At 33.9% G+C, this 22,298-nt stretch overlaps 1 protein-coding gene across 1 annotated transcript; it reads left to right on the top strand.

Annotated features, from left to right (window-relative positions):
* Positions 1-1,529: 1,529 nt before the first annotated feature.
* LOC120625038 (hemicentin-1-like) lies at positions 1,530-21,687 on the top strand. Its single transcript, XM_039891947.1, has 22 exons — positions 1,530-1,775; positions 3,039-3,286; positions 5,361-5,483; positions 5,975-6,067; positions 6,294-6,431; positions 6,549-6,711; positions 7,011-7,195; positions 7,759-7,834; positions 8,157-8,229; positions 9,027-9,223; positions 10,093-10,267; positions 11,046-11,140; positions 11,766-11,922; positions 12,893-13,014; positions 14,084-14,224; positions 15,263-15,400; positions 16,627-16,742; positions 17,085-17,318; positions 18,041-18,200; positions 18,660-19,363; positions 19,783-19,944; positions 21,047-21,687. The coding sequence occupies exons 1-22, from the start codon at positions 1,538-1,540 to the stop codon at positions 21,254-21,256; spliced, it is 3,948 nt and encodes a 1,315-aa protein (XP_039747881.1). The 5' UTR covers positions 1,530-1,537; the 3' UTR covers positions 21,257-21,687.
* The last annotated feature ends 611 nt before the right edge of the window (positions 21,688-22,298 follow it).

Below are 22,298 nucleotides of genomic sequence, written 5' to 3' on the forward strand. Positions count from 1 at the left end.
CAAAATGCTGTTATGATTTGACTGTAATTAATTTTGATTACAATCAATTAATCTGTAAGTCTCATATATTTTTAAATTATTGGTTAGCACTTTGTATACTCTATTTTATTCTAGCTTGTCTTTTAAGGCATTTCATTACTTTTAAGTTTTAAATATGTATCACTAGCCTATAGCATTCTACTACGGGACTAAAAGGTTAACGTTTTATAAACTAAACATTAATAAGTCAAAACAAGTACGTAAAATAGCGTATACCAGTATTTCAAACTTTTCTGTTCTTGACCTCCATTGAGTTCATCAGATAATATTATGATACAGTTAGTTATAAAAATGTCCAAGTGTATTGACCGTGGGGCAAATGGCGCCACAAGTCACAACTGATATTAATAACCACAATAATTGTTTGTTTCCTGTTAAAACTGATAGGGCTATAAAAAAATAATTACTTGTTTATTTTTTTATAAACAATGTCTCAGGGTCGCGTCTTCTGTTTAGTGAATATAATCAATAATAAATATATATTTAATCAATAATTAATAAAAAAGAAGAGTTTCTCAAATCGACTGGTTATTTTTACATATTATTGTTCGCGCGTAACTTCATTGTGTATGAATTCATTAATATAGGTATTTCGACCTAATTATTAACTACCTATGGGCCTCATAAGAAAGCTCTGAGTCACCAAAATTACCACCAGATATGATATTCTACAAGCAAATGACAGTCTAAAATCTCGACCACTTTTTTTTTATTTTTTTTGAATACTTACTCATTTGAGACTTTGAGACTTTTCTTTATAATAATAATATTAGCTCCATCGTTCTCTGTAAGAAAATTTAGATATAACAATAATTTCCTAGTTTTAATCTTGCCATAAAACCAAATAGCACCTGATTGGCTCTGAATGAGGGGTAGCCAGTAGATGTAGAGCTTTTTGTTGCTACCACCATGCTTATTTCTGTCACCAAGCAGCAGCTTCAGCAGTGCTTAGGTCTGAAGAATGTGGTTGCCGGTGTAAAGACTATTGAGCACATTAGGCTTAGCACCTACATCTGAGTTTGTCAATTATTACAAAGAAAAAAAAAAAACAAAACAGAATACTTTACCAAATCCTCTCCCCAAATTATTTAAATACTTTTAAATTAATCGGTACCCATTCCAAATAGTTATAGGGATATTGGTTCTATGCCGGAAATATTTCCATAAAAATGTGTGACACCTTCGTCTATTTTACCATACTTAGGGGAACTTACGTTTTTCATAAGATAACTACTAAATTTAATAATAAGATTTTCGACACTATGCTTACGTAAATTGGCTTACGTTTTAAAATTACAAAACAACGTTCGCAAGTGTTCCTACTCGTATCTACATTATAATTTATGAACAACTATTTAACTCGAATAACAACAATTATCATGACGATAAGTATTAATTGTGTGTACGATATTTGTATAAAAATAAACCTGATTCGAGGACAATGTTCAACAATCATTAGACATAAAGTCGTTGTGTTGTACACTGTCAAATTAAAGCTATGTTTTTAAAAAATATAAGATATTTAAAGATTTTGATATCGCACTTAGTGCTTTTGAGTTCTGTTAGTGGTGATGAAGCTAATGCCAGTCTTACTTTCGTTATTGATAATACGAGCTCAATGGGCCAAGAATTAAACCAAGTTTTGGCGAGTACGAACGATGTTTTTGATGCAGTGCTCAACTCCAACGCATCAAAAATAAATGAGTTTATAATTGTGACTTTCAACGATCCCTTTGGTAAGTGAAACATATTTTTTTATTCTCTTGCAATAATTGTAAGTGAAGGTACAATCTCAGATAGAAGTGCGTTAACCTTTAAATCTAGACCTCTCGTCATTTTTGAAGCTTTGTCCTACCGGTAAGCTCTTGGCGTCGGTAACCAGCAGAATTCAATATTCAATATTTTATTGTTCTAGACCTATCACTTTTTAAAAGCGTTCACACATAAATGTTACCAAACGCTCCCTGCAGGACTAGCATTCGCACATATAAATATCCAGCTATAAAATTACCTGTACTCGATATCTAACTAGCCCAGTTAGATTGTATGCAATAAAAGTTAAGAAAATGGACAGTAGATTAGTTTGATCATAAGTTATCTTCCTCTTTGTCGTTACACTCTTGACATATGACTGATGATGCTTGATGAGATGCTTCATGATGACCACGACCACTGTTCATCATGAAGCATCTTTGAGGGCAGATGTCACACGCCCCACGAGCATCCGCCATCTGATCGGTCCATCGCATGGGTGACCTTCCTCGACCATAAGTTATATTGCAGCATTTTTATAAAAATGTTACTAGCAGAATTATAATAAAAGGGTCTTAATTCATTTATTCATTCAAATTTGTCACACTGCCACTGCGCCAATCACCGTCAAAAAAAACGGTTATATAAATAATTAAATAGTTCAATCAAACTAAAAAAACACGCTTGGTATAAAAAACTAAACTAATTTCTTTCTTTTAGTTTATTCATAATAGCGATTTTTTTTAGTTTTTCTCTATCTATTATTTTTATTAGAGCAAAATTAATCGGTAACCCATCCACCATTAAAGAGATAAAATATTTTTTTTTTTATTCAGTGTGCCCGTCTCTCGAAATGCAAGTTCTAATTATTATTTAAAACAGGCCATTAAAAAGTAATAGCTAACGCCCTCTACCATCTAGTAGCTTAATGTTTTCTGTGGAATTTGTTAGGTACGCGAACGCCATAGGTTTTTTACATTTGGGTCTAGATGGCGCTGTAGTAATTAGTAAAAAATCTTATTTTTTATAGTGAAAATTGGAATAATCTTTTCAGATTAGTGTATTGTCATCGGTCCTCGATATGTCTACAAAGTTTGAAAGAAATCTGACCGTTTAAAGTGGGTCAAAATCAAGCCCAAAGAAGTCGGTTACAAACAAACATACAAGTGAAGCTAAAAAGCATAAAGCGTGTAAAAATATTAACATTTTTATCAAAAATCCTATGGTTTTTTATTTTATCTTTGCAGGTAACATCAAAATAAAACCTGCTATTTTAAGAATCAAAACTAATAACCGTGATGATTTCATTACTACGTTGAATGAAATAAAAATTAAAGGTGGCTACGATTGTCCAGAAATGGCTATGACTGGAATTGAACTAGCACTCCAAGAGAGCAAACCGAATTCATTAGTGTACGTGTTCACCGACGCATCCGCAAAGGATTATATGAAATATGAAAGTGTAAAAACTTTGGCACAACAAAAATCCATTCAGGTAGGTATTTTTAATCCTCAAAACTGTAAACTATAAAATATATATAGTACTAGCTGTTGCCCGCGACTTCGTCTGCGTTTGATGTTTTCGCTGAAGAGTTCTGTCCTCTTTCTCCACCCACAGTTTGCAAATGGCAAAATTTAACACGTATTATAACCTCTATAGTACTAAAATAATTATTTAAATCGCTTATAATTTGTCGGAGTTATGGTGTAAAATCGGCAAACACTCATCCCCTCTCCCAAAGGAACTGGGCTAAATGTCGGGATAAAAAGTATCCTATATTACTTCTAACACTTCCAAGAATATGTGTACAAAGTTTCATGAGGATCGGTTAAGTAGTTTTTGCGTGAAAGCGTAACAAACAAACTTACATTGACATTTATAATTATAATATATATAATATAATAAAAAATAGCTAGCTTATATTATGACACGTTACCATAGCAGTGCCATCTATTGATTACTTACTCAATCCAGTTGAAAAGTATCGACATCTGTTAGAATCTTTTGGAGTTGACAGATAATTGTGACTGTCAATTAATTATGGACAATTTATTTGCAATAAAATAAAATTGCGACTATAATTAAAGATCTAAGTAATCCCATCTCTTAAGTTGGACCAGACTGCTCACGGTGTGCCAATTTAATTTAAAATCGGTTAAGTAGTTTAGGAGTCCATCGCGGACAAACATCGTGACAGGAGATTTATATATATTAAGATATATGATGGACCTGTCTTCATCTGTATAATTCCTGTCTAACATTTTCTTCCTTCTGCTATATTCTCAAAATTCCTATCATTTCCCTATAATTTTTTGTCAGCTGGTTTGTGCAGTGGGCAGCGACCCTGCTTTCTGAGTCCAAGGTCGTGGGCTCGATTCCCACAACTGGAAAATGTTTGTGTGATGAACATGGATGTGTTTCAGTGTCTGGGTATTTATCTGCATATAATAAGTATTTATGTGTATTATATTCATATAAATATTCATCAGTGCTTCATCAATGCTTGGAGAACCTTTTACTAATTTGCCTAGACAGTCTCGAAAGTAGATGGTAGGCAATGGTAAGCGACGACCGAGTGGCGCAGTGGGCAGCAGCCCTGCTTTCTGAGTCCAAGGCCGTGGGTTCGATTCCCACAACTGGAAAACGTTTCTATGATGAACATGAATGTATTTAAGTGTAATGTTTATCTGTATTTTATATACGTTTGTATGTATATTATTTATAAAAATTTCCTACCATTTACCTTCGAGACTGTCAAGGCGAATTCAAAAAAGGTTCTCCAAGCATCATACCGCAGGAGCACTGGGAACAATACAAATCAGCAGAATAAATAGGTTTTACCCGTTACCCTTGTTTATATAAAATGTGTCCGTAAAAACGGGTACCTACTTAGCTTTAAGTTACCTCATTTTAAAATTATTACTGCATTCCAATAAGAATATATTATAACTAAAATTATTTTTATTTCGTTCATGTAATACTTTCAAGGGTGTTTGCTAAGGTTTGTGCCGTGGTCCACCGCGCTGGCCCGGTGCGGATTTGTGGGCACGCCTTTAAGAACAGATGTTTTCCCTCACCGTTAAAACTGGGCTTAATATGCACATAACTTTGAAATGTTAGAGGTGCGTGCTGGTATTGGATTCTCTCCACAAAAAATCGAAGCCGAAGGTTCCCACTAGGCTCATATCGAAAACAATATGCGTCTTAGAAATAAATGAATTTATTTTTTGTTTTCAACAGCAATGTTAGGGACTCGGAGATTTTTTTATACCAAAATTGGCGCTTCATGGAAAACAGGAGTTATATAATGACAACTCTTTTAAGTTTTTAATTTTTGCTTGGTAGAACTCTAAGCATTTTATGGTTAATATTATCATTTATTTTTTTAACTAAGTTGTAAAAACTTTATCGGCGTATATGATAAAAAATAACTATATAACACTTACGTCTCTAATATCTGTTTGTTTCCCTGGGAAAGGTAATAAATAAATAAAATTGTGCGCCATGGCCCGTGAGTAGAAACTAGATACTGAAGCTCACTACACTGTGATTATTTAATATTTTACAGGTAACTTTTCTTTTAACCGGTAAATGCGAGAAAGAAAAGGAAGAGTTGTACATTGTGTACCACCGACTCGCTACAGTCACTTCAGGACAGGTGTTCAATATTGGAAAACAGGAGATAAGCAAGGTAAAAGCTATTTAAAATTTTCCGTCAAGTCATTATCATCATCATCCCGTTACCGATTTTCGAATGGACACTTGCCGATAACCACCTGAGGGGTTGCTACGGCGTCACTGGGGGAGTGGGGCGAGCGCGGAAGCTCGCCATGAGAAGAGCCCCAGGGCTCGACGACATCAGGGGGAGAGTGGGAGACGTCGACCCGAGGGTGCCTCCTGCGAGGGCTCGGACCTCGGCTCGGTTCGACGTTAATCTGAGTGTTAACCAACAACAATAATACTTTTACATTAATTGGTTGTATACAGACTTTGAATGATAAATAAATTCACTAACAAATTATAAAGAAGCAATTAAAGCAATTACCTTCAACGCCATAGTTCTTCTAGCCAAACGTTTTCTAACCTAAACAAGAAAGTCAATCATACAAATTTGATTCAACTGGACTAATATAGAATTTAAGTTAAGGCTGATAACATTATATTATGTTTTTGATATTCCAGATTATTGAATATATTGTATTAACTATAAGAAGTAAAAGGAACACTCTACTACAGAAGACTTATAAAGATTATGAATGTAAAAATAAATATACTGTAAGTAAAAAAAGTAAAATAAATATACAGTTGTAGCTTTTTATCAAGAAAGTATTTGTTTATAATCGGTTTTCAGATTTCGAACTTTTATTCTTTGCATAAATCATTTGTGTTATTATTTTTTTTACATTGTTGTAAGGTAATACGATAGTTTTAGCAAACTCTAAGGAAAATGGAAAACAAGTTGTTGCATTTCTTTCATTAATCAATAAAGGATTTTTTTCAGTTTACAGTGGATAGCAAATTATGGGATATCCTAATAGCTAAATCAGCTCAGAGAGACGTACCCCTTTATGATCTCGCTATATTTGGACCTGGCGGTAAAGTAGAAGTTAAGGATTTAATACAAACTAAGAACACGTCTGTACGTAAATTTGTTATTTTGAACTTTGAAATCCAAGAAATTGCAGTTCCTTGTTTGGCTATAAATAAATTATATAACAATAGAATTACATTTCATACTTTTTTATACTTTATTTAGATCGTCAAAATTAAAGTAGAAACAGGTGATTACAGCGTATATATAAAAGATTGCCGTGATGTCACGATAGTAGTCAGTGCATCGACTTCTGTAAGCTTCCAGCATGGATTTTCGTCTTTCAAACCAAATTCTTTAGATAAGACGTCTAGAAAGCCTATTGCAAGTAAGTAAAGTCTCATATTCTTGTAATTACACCACCAACCACACCCTTCAGACCGGAACACAGCTACGCTATTTGACCGTTAGCGGAAGAAATAAGCATAATTACGTTAGTATTTCCCCGGACTAGCTTTCATTAAAATTGGGTATAAACAAACTGATGATTCCCAGAGAATTGTGGAAATCGATCAACGACCAGTTTTTCCTCAGCACTTCGATCAACATAAAATGATACATTGTAGAATGTACGTCCGCGTAAAAATCACAGTTAAAATATAATATCATTCTGAACATTTATTTCAGATTCAAAATCTTACTTGGCGATAGCGCTAGAGAATAAAGAAAGAGATGTCACATTAAAAACTGTTATACTCCGAGATATCAACGATATTTTTGTCAAAGAATTATCTCTGAAATTGATAGACGAACATCAACAGTTTTATATTACTGATTCATTTACTCCACCTAACGTGACGTTTAAGCTTGTGGTAAGAAAACAAACGTTTATACTATAAGTTAAAAGACGTGTCTAGGTATATACAGACTTTTATACCACGTTAGTATAGTCGTACGTGGACCTCGTCGCTGAGTCGCGCCAATGATTGTAAAGTATTGAGATTTCTGCATATAACATTTTCAATAGGTACCAGACCGGAGTAGGTAAGTTGTAGTAAATCGGCGGTAACCGTCGCCGTGGCTCGGAGGGCAGTTCGAGCTAGTTTATTGTCTGTCATCGATAAATTGGGTTGGTTGATGCTCTAATAACTTATTTTCTATGGCAGAGGAGGCCTGTGCCCAGAAGTGGGGCTATCATAGGCAAACGATGATGATGTAGGTATATAAGAAGAATTAGTATTATTAATATACTAGTAGTACAACAAAGTAGCTTTGACAAATAAATTAAAAAAACATCAAATAATACATTTAACAAATAAATTATGCTTTATTATGTAACAGAACATTAATTAATATAAAAAACTTTTCACGTATCGTTTAAATGACCTTGCATAATAGAAGTATTTAAAAATCATAAATTCTTTAAAAATTTTAGGTAAGTGGATTCACTGATTTAAAAGAAAATATAACCAGAGTATCTTCAACTGCCATAGATTATTATGAAATTAAAGGTAAATATTGTTTTTTTAATCAAATACCAACATCTAGCATATCACTGTGAAGAGTAAGACCAAAGATGTAAAGTAGTGGTGCATAAATAAATCAAAAGTAGTATTTATTATTACGACGATGATGACTCCATATGACATATCCATATACATAAGTGCTCTTCCCGTAGATAAAAATTTCATAGAAGATACAGACTTTGTGACAGTTAAAACAAAACTTGTTAATGTTGAGGAAAATCCAAAAGGTTTGATTTAAAATAAATGTCGGATAAGTTATCCTAACAGTGTCCTAACAGAAATATAATAAATATGATTCTTGTTCTAGAAGTCCCAGAAATTGATAAACTTAAAAGTGTGTACACAAAAGATAGAGAATCAAGTGTGGATATATTATGCAGGTATAGGTTTTTATATATTTTTTATTCCACTAATAAGTAAGCCATTGGCTGCAATCTCAACTGATGATTTTTGATGCAGTCTAAGATGGGAACAGGCTGACATGTCTAGATTGTGGCAGTTATAATAAACCTAAATATTAAAATAAAAAACTTATTTGTTTCTCAATCCCGCCGGAACGTTACCCAGTTGTTTTTTGGTCATATAAATAAACAGGCTAGAATATCTGTCAAATTTCATCAAGATCTGCGCAAAAATTCAACTTCTCACACACATCTTATTTATACATAATAAAAGTATGAATGGGCTTACGCCATTTGGACATTAGTTAATTTTTCTTTCCAGACAATTACGTGTATCTTATAACGTTACCTCAGATTTAGAACCAATTACGTGCGTTAACTGACCAAATTCGATTTTGGAACGTTGCAAACTAAAACACGACCTAAATTTATACGTGGTCGCTCAGTGCACTTTTACTTCGACGCTTTGATTTTCAGTTTCTTTCATTTAACATAACCAAAATAATTAGTAATCCCAACTAAGATAGTATTGTTTATTTTACCCCAAAAATATATTAAATTACTAAGTAAACGTTAGAGGTAACTTGCCTTTTTTAATAAATCATGTAGAGTTTTTCAGAAATATGTTCGAGAATAAATTGTTTCTTTAGCTGTAAAGAACTTTAGACTTCGTTGTTGGTACCTACCTTGACTGAGCTAAGTTAAAATACACTCTGTAGATCTGCGCAATCTGAAAACAACATTGGAATTAAAAACTAATTCATCATCATTTTCAGGGTTATTCGGGGTAATCCTGAACCAGTTATTTCATGGTCATTTGATCAAGATTTTTTAGGGAAATTTATAAAATTGAAAGAAACTGGAGAAGCTGTTCATATAGATCATGTTAGATTAGAACATGTTGGTACCTATAAATGTAATGTTGCAAATGAAATAGGAAATGATCATCACACCATGCAACTGTTTATTGAATGTAAGTATTTGATCTTCATGATCGTCATATAAACCAACGGAAGTCCACTCAACTTGTCGTAGGTTATTTTCTAGGGAGTCCTAATTTCTACGGCCTTCTGCCACTGGATTCCTGCAGCTTTCTGTGATCTGCATGTTATCTGTACACCTTGTTTGGAGTCAACCCTGCGTTTACCAGTTTTTAAGCAGTTTTAATTGCGTGTTTAAGCTATGATTTTTTTTTAGACTCTCTTTGTCAAAGTTTCATGAAAGTTTAGATACTAATTATAATAGCATAATTAATTTAGCTAATAACTTAATTTCTGTGCATAGCTACAAGACACCTCGGAAATCTAGGCAAAGTCTAAGGACGCGTAAATAATAAAGTTGTAGTTAATACTATCGCATTCTTAAAGTGAAATAATTAAAATGAAGATATTTGGTTTGATTTGATTCCATATAAATTTAATAAGGTTCATATAAATATCTTTGGAAATAGATATAAACAACTTTACAGAATAGTTAAATTCCTCACTTTTAAATTTTAACGCACAACTTTTGATAAATGTTCGATAAAAATGTATCTGCTATTGTATCCAATATAACTCATAGCTTAGCGTCCTGCGTCACCCGCCACGCTATTCCTTCGCTTACTCAGCTCGTAATGAATAAAGATTGCAGCGTGATGTAAGCCTTAGCTTGTGATATTATCTTCCTCAAAGATTGGTCCATCAAATACAAAAAATATTTTTTCAAATCCGACTGGTCTCATATGTCCAGTATTAGCCCGTTAAAAGACAAAAGTAAAAAAAAAATCTCTCTGTATTCAAGGAAGATGAATCCTCTTATTCCCGTCTTTTCCTTCCCATCATCCATATTTTGCGATTTTAGATCCACCTACAGTTGAAATAAGACCAAAAGACAATCATAACAGTAAAAAGGGTAAAGAAATTAAACTTGAATGTCTTGTTAGCGGCTCACCAGCTCCAGATGTACGTTGGTTTCGGGAACACGTTGAAATCGAGAGTGGTGGAAGATATACAATTTATCGAGACCATACACTTAGGTAACTTCTTTTAAATTCTACATATATCGATAGCTGTAAAATTATTTACGAATATGATCTTGACGATATGTGACGACGCTGGTCTTTTATGTTGGCTTTATTTATCTTGACTAGTTAAGAAATGGCGACTAATAATTTAATTGTATAAGTAGGTTCTTGAAATCCCGAACCGAGCTTTACACGGATCTGTAAAGTATATTTATACAAATTCACAGGAATAATAATAACATCGGTACTTATTCAGTCAAAAATTGTTTTTTGTGCTTTTATCCATTATTAAACTAGCATTTCGATGCAATAACATTGATGGTAAGGGATGACGCAGTCTCTCGTGATTTAAAAGTATTGAAGGTAGTAGAAAAGCGGAAGATGGGAAGATATTTGCGGTGCTTATGAAACGAGGGGACTTGATGTACAATTTTGATGTCAACTAGATTTGATATCCCATGTACACTCGTATGATGCTGATACTTAGAAATCATTTCATTTCATATTTCGGGATGATAGATTTTTCATCTTTATCAACCCATTATGACATGAGTATCGTCTCAGATTGAAAAGGGCATTCATCCACAACGCTTGCCAAGATCGGATTGGCAGTCATCAAAGTTCTTCCTTAAAGCAATAAACGCACATAACTCTGAAAAGTTTGAGGTATGTGCCTGGGATCGAACTCAGTCTCCCCAAAACTTTAAATGAAGCCTTATATTTTTTATCTATAGATCACTAATACAGATAGATTATTGAATGCATTTAATAAGGAAATTTAAAAATATAGTTTCACAGGTGAGATTTCAGACTCTGGCAGTTATGCTTGTGAGGCCTCGAACTCTCTTGATACAACACGTGGCAGTGTGACTGTATTTATTTATGGTAACATAATTTCAATATTATTATTTTTAAAACATCTTAATCTGAGGTCTTAATGAAGAAGAGTTACTTAGGAAAATTTTATATGCATTTTAAAAATCAATAAATTTGATATTTCCTTTAATGTGTGTAGGTTACTACCGTGTTACTATTTGTGTACTACTCAAACAGTAACACGGTAGTAAATATAATAAAATTTTAAAAGTATTTTCTTTTCATTTCAAAGTTGCTATGGACAGTAGACATAAATAAATAAAAAATAGATATACTACGACAATACACACATTGCCACCTAGCCTCAAAGTAAACGTAGCTTGTATGATGGGTACTAAGATGACTGATGAATATTTTTATGAATAATATAAATATATATTTATAATATACAAATAAACACCTGGACACTGAAAAACATTCATGTTCATCACACAAACATTTTCCAGTTGTGGGAACCGAACCAACAGTCTTGACTCAGAAAGCAGGGTCACTGGCCACTGCGCCAATCAGCCGTCAAAATCATTTAAATACCTATATACGTTAATTGAAAATTGATTTAAAATTCTATATCAAGAACAATGCTAAAAACAATGAAAAAAAGCAAACAAAAAAATAGGAAGTAATATATTTTCAGAGCCAGCTAAAATTGAGATTCCAGAAGAAAGTGTATTTAAAGCTGAATTGCTAGGTAACCTTAGTTTACCCTGTAACGTAAGTGGCCATCCGGTGCCGAGAGTGCAGTGGTTGTATTACCCGTTCAGGAATAATAAGCGTATACCAACAAAACTCAGGTAGATATTAAAATTGTTTTATAAAATTATTACAAATCCTATAATTTGTCAGTAAGTCTTCTGGCTATTTAAAAGCTAGGCTTTAGTGCATTTTATAGTTATAGTTGATCGATCAAGCCATTATGTAGCCGAAGATAAGTATAAAACCATTACGAATCAAATAGAGCAACTCTTTGCATTCAAGAAAATGACCTACAAAAAGCTGACCTGTGTCCATCAACTTGAGGCGTCGGTATTGAGCCTCATCTGCCTGCAATTAGTCTACCATCAATAGCCTTTAACAGTCCACTGCTGGACTGAAGACTCTCCCAACGGGAGGCCTTGCTCATAATCACCACGCTGGGCAGACGGGTTGGTGATCGTAGTAGACATAGTAGTAGCACAGAGTATGCTGCTGCCTGCTCTCCGTTATATTCCCTTAGTCTCCTCATAGGTACTTGGTGACAACTGTATTCTGATCTTCCATCACCACACGGCATCAGTCTATGATCTTAGCGATATAGTAAGATTTCTACTCTGATTTCATTTCTACTATGATTGAAGGTAAAATGGAATGAATAAGCGAGTGTTATGTGTTGATCAAATATTAACAAAACGCTGTATTTAGGTAGATAAAGGACTCCAAGTTTATCGAGATAGAATATAACAATACGCACATTGCCATCTGGCCCCAAAGTATGAGTAGCTTGTGTTATGGTTACTAAGATGACTGATGAATATTTCTATTAACTCAGTTAATAAGGCGAGCCAATACACCAAAATACTTATAAAATACAGATAAATACCCAGACACTGAAAAACTTTCAAGTTCATCACACTAACATTATCCAGTTGTGTAAATCGGACCCACAGTCTTGGTCTCAGAAAGGAGGATCGCTGCAAACAGCGCCAATCGTCGAAGGAAGGATGAAATATACAAAGAAGAATTGATAGTTATTTGGTGTAAGAATAATAATGTTTTTTTTTTTAGTTGCGATGAAAGTAATAAGCTTACATTGGAATACATCCAACTTGAAGATGAAGGATACTATGCGTGCACAGCAGACAACAATGTTCATCAAGATATATTGACATATACGGTGACGGTTCCAGGTAATCATACTTTTAAACTTGCGGACCCCCGCGACTTCGTCCGAGTATGAGTCAATCGAGAAGCTAGAATAGATGTGATGCTAACATCATAATCATCGTGTCTAGCTATGTTCCTACTATTATTTTACGCGGTATACTGAGTTAGTAAGTTGTTATATATAACTAAAATATAGTTGATACATACATTCATACATACATGCATACATCCACCCTCACAAATTTTCTCATTTATAATATTAAGTAGTATGGTACGCATGTATTCGAATGTCGCGTTGTCCAATATACCTTGCTACTTGCTGTTACTTGTGAAGAGTTATGTCCTTTATCTCCGACAACATTTATCAAATCTTCATTAAAATGAGAAAATACATGCTTGATAGTATACACTTTAAAATAAAAATAAAAAATATTAAAATCGGTGCAAATTTAACGGAGCTATGAAGTAAAATTGATAAAATTTTTCATCCCGTTTCCCGGAGGAAACTTATTGTTTAAATCCGTTCAGTAGTTTTCGCGTAATGCCTGGACAGAAAGACAGACAGACAAAAATTAAATCAAAATCTGTTTTGGACTCAATATCGATTATAAAGCATCACCCGGTCAAAATTTTTTAAAATTTATTAAATTTACAGAAATCTTCCAGTTACAGTTTTAGTATAAGTATAGAGATTGGCACACCGATGAAGTTGTAACGACAGCTATAACGAAACGACATATTTTACGTTTTCCGCTATCACCTCAAAAACCTGAATTAGGGACTGTATGTCCATAATTCAGGTTTTTGAGGTGATAGCGGAACATGACTAATATTAAAGCATTAAAAACCACTTCAGTTTAGTAGAGTATCTCGAACTAACGGTTAGTCACTTCATACCATTTAACAGTCGACAGTAATTATTTTACCGCTAATTTTCAAAACGTTTACCATAAAATGGGAAAATGAATAAGTTTGTGAAATAGCAAAATTTCGCGGGTGTAAAGTGGATTTGTTTTAGAAGTATTAGATTATATAATGCTATGTACTCTTTTTCTCGATCTAGTACTTCGTTAAGATATCTTTTCATTTCAGTTCCTGCTTACATTATTTTTAATTTTGGGTCAATAAACATACATGTTGTTGAAGGAGATTTGCTATTCAAACTGAGATGCTTAGTCTTAGGTAGTCCTACACCAACTCTAAATTGGACGGTTAATGGATTCACTATAACAGGTTGGTACAGACACAAAATAAAACTGTTCATTTTATATCAAACCAACAGTTGCCCGCAACTTCTTACGCGATGAAATTTTAATTTGGCATTATTAGAAAAAATCCCGGGACCGCTTACGTCTATCTCCAGCAGTAACTCAAAATCAGTTTCATGATTTATTCATCATCAGACAAAAATATATACTCTTTAGTTCACATATCTAATTTATAAAAGCAGATTTAAAAAAAACTTTTTAAAACTGAACTACATTTCTAGAAAAATAATATTGTGCACGTCAGGATGATTTAAGCGGATGCCCGCAACTTTTTATTTTTCTGTGGGCTTGGAAACATCCCTATTGGTGTCACGCCCTGGTAGAAATTTCCTTCAGAGCAGTTGGTACATGGGCGTCGGTGATCACTTTACATCAGGTGACCCACTTGCTCTTTTGCCCGCTACTAAAATAAAAAAAAATGCATTCGTCTCCTCTTAGCCCATTTATTCATAATATTAACCAAAATGCAAATTTCGGTGTCTTCTATTTTTATTTTTTTATATCTTCCATTCCCTGTTTCACCCGCTTACGTCTATCTCCAGCAGTAACTCAAAATCATATGTATAGGTGATATCTTACATATTTTCTGAACTGATGTCAATGCTTTAAAAGAAATAAATTTAAAAATTTTCACGTTGGTAGTAGACTCATTAACAAATACAAATTGAAAATACCTTCATCCCCTATTTTACCACCATCAAGGTGAGATTTTCCAAAATAATTAATCAATATTTTTGTTATTTTAAACTGATTACCTAAACGCCAATTTCCACGTATCTAACTTCAAAAAATACGACTTATATGAACTTCCTTCAAGATTATTTTATGAGATCAAGGATGGCTTATGTCCAACTCCAAGATATAATCTATCTCCTTACCAAGCCCTTGCTTTCATTCATATCCGTTGAGTCTATTAGCTTATACTCAATTCGTGAACTTATCAGCTTTATAGTATTCACATAGATTTAATAATTGTCTTAAAACTCTTGTCATCTCTATGTAGGAAATGGGCGATACGAAATTTTAAATGACGGAACACTTATAGTAAATAATGTCAGCTTAAAATCGAAAGGTACTTATACTTGCTTAGCAAAGAATGTGCATGGCAATGATACTATGGAGTACGAAGTAGATGTCCATCGTAAGTATATGCAAAAAATTATTAGTATTAACCATCATCCTAATTATCTTCCATTACCGGTTCAATACAGAGCCCGAGTGTCCAGCTCTCAGAATGGCAGAGTATCGGCCGTAGTCCACCATGCTGGCCAAGTCCTAATACTTCACACGCCTTTGGGAACGTTATGGAGAACCCTCAGGCATTCAGGTTTCTTCACAGAAGTTTATGAGCAGTCGATATTCGGCTATTATTACTAAGATATGATTGCATATCTAAAAACCACGAAAAAGTAATTTTAAACCAAAAAAATTATTTTGGAATACAACTAAAAAGCCAGAAATAAATATTTTCAAAAGAACATTTTTAAATTGGTGCCCAGTAAAATTTATAAAACTACTGGTACTTTACTTGCTTCTATATAAATGGAATACGAAGTATGCGATCTATACAGAGTAACTTTGTAGATTTTACTTGGCACCGACTTAAAAATGTTGTGGAAAATATTTATTTCTTGCTTTATGGTTGTATTACAAAAACTTTTTTTTTGTCAATTTTTTTTTATTATCATCATATCAACCTACTACTAAAAGTAAGAGGTGCGTGCCGGGATTCGAACTTGCTCCATCGAATGTGCCGCCAATATCGCCAATCTTTTATATAATGTGTAGAAGATTTGGATAACACCAAAACCTTCTCTCGGGACGGTATTACATGACTTCTTAAAACTGGAACTTGTTTGTTATTTTAGACATGTTTTGTACGACCAACACCCTGTGTTACTTAAGACCTCCTTCATTTTGTTTGTGGAGTAACAGTAACTTTTGATTAGGGGTAAGCTTGTAAATCCCCTTTTAATTACCAAGTCAATAAGTCTACTTGAGCATCTGCATGATAATTATCTGGACCCTTTCGGAGAAGGTTAACCTGTACACTGTTTTCCTAATTCATGATAATTCAAAAATAAAATTACTATGTGGATTTTTGACGCAACATTGACAAAGGAAATCAATTTAACGAAATTCGCAGATAAAAATTTTGACCAAAAAAAAAACCAACTTTGTAATACAACTAAACAGCAAGAAAAAAATATTGTTTACAACATTTCTATGTCGGTGCCAAGTAAAATTAAGAAAGTTACTATGTAAAGATCAAAATATACTTCGTTTTCATTTTTATATAGAAGCGCCAGTTTTCTACAGTTCTTAATTGTGTTGTAAAAAAATAATATAATCAATATTTCCTTAAAGCATATCCCCCGATACAAGAAAATCCCGTAAAAATACTATTATCAGAAGGGGAAAAAAGATATACAATGCATTGTGGTATTATGTCAAGGCCATCAGACTTGCTACGTTGGTTTAAGGTAAGAAGAAAGATGTCTTGTCCAGAGAATTGCTCGACTGTCCATTGGCCAAACTAGATGGGCTATTCAAAGAATGGCAATGTGGCTAGCATTAAATTTTTATAACGATTTCTATGACAATTTGTAGAAAAAATCGAATTTTATGAAATAATTTTTAAAAATTAAACGTATTGCGTATAAATAAGTGACCGGAATGGGTGTAATAGGTGATTTTTTATGAAATAAAATACATGTTTTCAAAAAACAAAATCACAAATATGGACCTTTTAATCAGAAATTTCTAATAATTCTGTTCATGCCAAGCTGAAAGTCTACATTGCTCTTTATTATTTGTTACCTTAGGATGGCAAATTCATCAAGACAGCTGAACACCTAATTTTGGTCAACGTAGCAAAGAATGATTCCGGATATTACACCTGCCGATGTAGTACCTCGGAACGTTCTTATTCATTCCATAAAATAATCTTGGTCGGCAAAGAACCAAAATTTCTGACTGAGGTGAATTCTACACTTACATATAAGGAAGGAGCTGAAGCAATATTAGATTGCAGTGCATCTGGGGAACCTCCGCCGATAGTGAGTTTTTAGCCAATAATTGAGAACATATGATATACCGTAGAAGAAGTGTACACCAGCATGTGATTAAGATTATTTTAATGTGGTATAGGTCAAATAAAGGTACAATATACTAAATGATGCAATATAGAATATTGTACAATATATAAAAATATGCAATATAGAAAATAAATAAAATTTTACGATATTATATTATATTATATTATATATACAAAATACATAAATATATTATAATACATTTTTATATATGTATATACATAACTAAAATAAGTAACAAGTTATTTTATTATTAGTACTTTTATTATTTATTTTCCTAGTATAGGGACCAACATTTACAATCACTTCCGCGTATGTATAGGTATGGGGAAATCGCGAGTCCAAGCTTCGTTCTCTGCGACGTTCAAGATTGGGAACAACGAACGACCAATCACAGAAAACGCGTGATATAGCAAGTGTGTGATTGGTGGCACGCAGGACGCAACGCTGCTAAGGACGCGGCTCGGTCGCTTAAATTGTTGGAACGAAGCCTACAACTGAACCGTTTTCACTAACTTGATTCTTTCATCATAGGATGTCTAGAGGACACGCTTTTTTTCTTTGGATTTGTTTTTCTCGTTAAGTTATTTATATTCTTTGTAATTTTTGCAACATAGATCTTATCTATCTAGGTATCTACCTTAACGATATGTAGTAAGTAAGATAAGTAGTATTATTTATTTTAGACAAAATGGTGGCGTGACTATGTTGAAGTTCCTAACATAAATACGAGTCAGTATTCATTTATAATGAATAATAATAACATAGGACAAATAATCATGTGCTCTGTTAGCAATGAATTTAATATAAAGGAAATGAAGCGATACTTTAATTTTACTGCAGGAGGTAAGCACTAACATATTATTTTATTCTATTTCTCTCTATATTTTTTCTAAATCTATGCATGGCCTGAGCTAAACAAACAGACTCACCAAGTAATTCAACAAGGACCGTAGTATACCACGCTGGCCAAGTGACATGTCCACATGCCTTTGAGAACTTTATGGAAAAAATGTTAGGCGGAGTGGATTTCCTCAAGATATGTCCCTTCACCATTAGGCCTCAAACCAATAGGCATTCACCCACTCGTTTGCCTAAACACTTCTTAATTATGCCACCGAAGATCGCACCAGCTCCAGCAGCTCAGTGTTATTTGAGTTCTAAAATCTGTATTTTTTTTTCATTTAGTAGACCAAATGTAAAAAATTACAAACATTTATGGTTTATGATCTTAATGATACAAAAAAACGACGGTAACTTTTGTAACATAACGTTTAAACAATTTTCCTTTCTGTGTTTCCGTAGAGTGCCTCATGAAATTGGAAGATGATTTTACTGCTAGACAGCCAATATTAGTGACTGGTGAAAATAAACGACAGTGGCCCATTTTCCCAACGTCCAATGGAACACTCAGGATGCAAAAACTTAGAAAGTTCTCACTACTCTGCCCTGAATCTAATATAATCTACGATGGCCGGAAACATGATAGCAATATTCTCAAGACGTCTTGCGTAGATGATTCAATGTTTGAATTAGAAGGAAGGGCTGTACCTGCTTCGAAAATCTCATGCACTAAGCCAATTAAGCCATTAGCGAAAGCTTTACACAGTTCTAAATGTCTCGGACACAACACTGTACAACTTTACATTGGTTTCGACTTCGAGGGTTCTTTTTTGACCGTATTTAATGTCTGTTTTGACAACGTGACGAAGACACCACTATATGTAGAATATGGCATGCATAAGGCTATCGCCAACACAATTCCAAATCATGTAAATGGATACACAAAAGGACGGTATTTGCGTTTAGGATTCGATTATATTTATGAATGCAGGAATCAGATGGGTGCAATATCATCATTCACAGGCAAAACGTTGAAGAGCGATAAAAAGTGTTGTTTTGGACGGAGGCAATTAGTAAATCCAAGGGATGTGCTACCAGGGATATCCCAAGTGGCCACGTACCACTATATGAACGTTGTACCTCAATGGAGCACCTGTGGCACAGAAGTATGCTATTCACTAACTTTTGGTGCACGCGTCGTAATAGATTTGCTATACAAGACGCACGCAATCTCGGAGTGGTTTTCGATACGAGTATGGAAACACTGTAATGTCACATACAAATGGACTTCATATTCCTAGTTCCATCATATATAGTATAGTCGAAAAATCTGCAGTCCTGTTTTCTTATGTTGCCAAGAGCGCTGGCTGTAGCACAGTGAATTAATTTAAGCTTTAAACATTCTAGCAACAAGGTTCATTAATAAAGTCTCATCAGTAATTGTAAGATGTGATGCCTACACGGGAAACCCCACCCTTCAAACCGTAACACAGCATTGCAACAATGGTGCTTTGCTGGAGGAATGAGCATGGCGATAGCACTATTTATAAAAAAAAAAACACAACTCCTCCATTTTGTTTTCCAGAATTGGGATGAAGTAGAACGACGAGTAAGAATGTTTGCGATAAATTTAAATTACACCATACCAATATGGACTGGTGCCACTTCAGAAAGGCCAAATGTTGCTCCGATATATTTAAAAGATATATTTAAACGGCGACTACAAGTACCTCAGTATATATGGAAGGTAAACGCAATGTTTTCTTAATAAGTACTTGCATCTTATTGTATCTTCTTATGTAGTGACAGCCTAGTGATTTGAGATTTGGTCTGCCTTTCGAGTTTGAGCCCCGGCACGCACCTCAAGTTTTCGGAGTTATGTTCGTTTTTAATCATGTTTTAACGATGAAGAAAAATATCGTCAGGCAGTGGCGTGCATAGGATTTTTGAACCGGGTATGCATAATCTGCATAAAGAAGGAAGATAGCATAAGATTGAAAAATCCTTTCCCTTTATGAGTTATTCAAAAATTTTAGTGTAGGCAGTGCTTTTGTGCTTGTACGAAGTGAACGCCACGGTCGTCAAGAAATCAAAATTCATTTATTTCAAGTAAGCACTTTTCAAGTCAGTCAGTCTGTTTGTAGTGACTCTTACACCGGTTCGGAAGGCAGATTCCACTGAGAAGAGCCGGCAAGAAACTCAGCAGATTGCTCTTTTCCAATATCATTTTAAAGTTTAACAATCTTTAGAATTTTTCTGTTTTGTGAGAGATGAGAGCGGAGTGGCCTGCTTCCAAGCAGCCTTGTCGTTAAGGAATTCATCAATCGTGTAGTAAACACGATTTTTTAAATGTGTTTTAATATATTGTTTAAACTTAGGTAAAGATAGATCTAATATTACCTTCGGTATCATGTTATAAAAGCATTTACCCATTCCCACAACGGATTTCTGCATTCCTGAGAGTTCCTGATGTTCTCAACGGCCTGTGGAGTCAACCAACTTAAAGACCACAGCGCTTGCTACTGTTTCAGATGTCCTCAAAAGATGTGTAGTTTTCCCTGACTGGCATACGTTCCTCAATCCACCTCCTATAGGAGTTAAACATCAATTTTAGGGTAAGCACTGCTTTTGTGCATGTACGAAATGCACGCCACACCTTATAGTAAATTCAGCGCGTCGTACAAGTTTTACCTTCAAGAGAAGTTATTATTATTAAACTCTTACTGTTAGCTCTTTGAGATAGTTTGAATGTATTATTTTTAGGGAAGACCAGGTTGATCACCATACACGATGTCACGATGTATGTTTGATTATTACGTGAGTTTTAACGCATTATTTTGTTAATACAGGTAGTTTATAAACAGCTCGCGATCATACACATAAACGTCCCTGGACTAACATCGCTTCAAGTGTCATCTTACATCCTATGTAAAGACATTTGTGATCAAATAGACTGGATGAAGAGTGATCAATGGCAAAACATCGACAAGGGGTTCATCTACTGCTGCAACATTAAAGAGTTTCAAAGAGTTTTCAGATACTATGGCATTTTTGACTGATCTCCAATATTCTAGATCATGTCAGTATAGTGTTAACAATGTGGCCTTAGTTCCAGTTTTGCTCAATGCAGTCCAGGAGTCGTTCTCGCATAACAAATTCTGTATTGTCAAAGTAAAATGGAGTGGCATTCGTTTTAGGGTCGCAAATAATGTACTTCTGATTTTTGCTTTACAAACTTCAGCCAGAGATAAAGTATTAAAGGCAACTTTGAGCTTTAATGTAGTCCAAATAAGCACCATTTCACTCCGAAGATCAAGTATTTCCATACTCGAAAACGACTCCGATGTCGGATGTCGAAGGCTTCAGGTTGCAAGAGATCATCTACTAAGACTTGAGTTGTAAAACATAGTTACGAAGCTTAAAGTAATAACGTAATAATATATTATAACGTAAACGCGTAATATTAAATATGATTTAACGCTAAGTTAGGGGAAACATAATCACATAAAAAATGGTATATTCCCACTTTGTATCAATTAATTTTAACGTGAGATTTACCTATTATTATGCATACTATAAACATATCAAACCCTACCTATTATTATTATACGGACGACGAAGGAACTATATAACTATATGTACTATCAAATGTGTAAAATATGTATTAAAAGAAATACTTGAGATGTAATTGAACCATATCTTTCCGATGCTAGTACTAAGAATTACTAGAAAGAAGATACTTTTCAGTGGCCCGAACCACGTATGGAACCCAGGACCTTGTGATCTACCGTTGAACATGCTCACCTCTAGACAGTAAAAAAAAAAATTTTGAACGTTTACGCTGCTAAACAAGAAGTTTCAAAGCATTTAGGTTAATGGTTTCATGAGAAATGTTCTATTTAGAATAAGTAGCAAACTTAAATAATTAAAACTTAACATAAATTACTGTACTTATTAAAAAATAAACCGGAAGTATTTTTATCCAAATGGGTTTCATTTTTAATCGACTTCTATAATGTCTATGATCGATTGTACCTACATATTTTTTTAATTGTAATTTTAGACTGATTTTGAAGTTCTTTTATTTCTACGGAGGTGCTG

The sequence above is a fragment of the Pararge aegeria genome, chromosome 7 (genome assembly GCF_905163445.1).
Source record: "Pararge aegeria chromosome 7, ilParAegt1.1, whole genome shotgun sequence".
In the NCBI taxonomy this organism is placed as follows: domain Eukaryota; kingdom Metazoa; phylum Arthropoda; class Insecta; order Lepidoptera; family Nymphalidae; genus Pararge; species Pararge aegeria.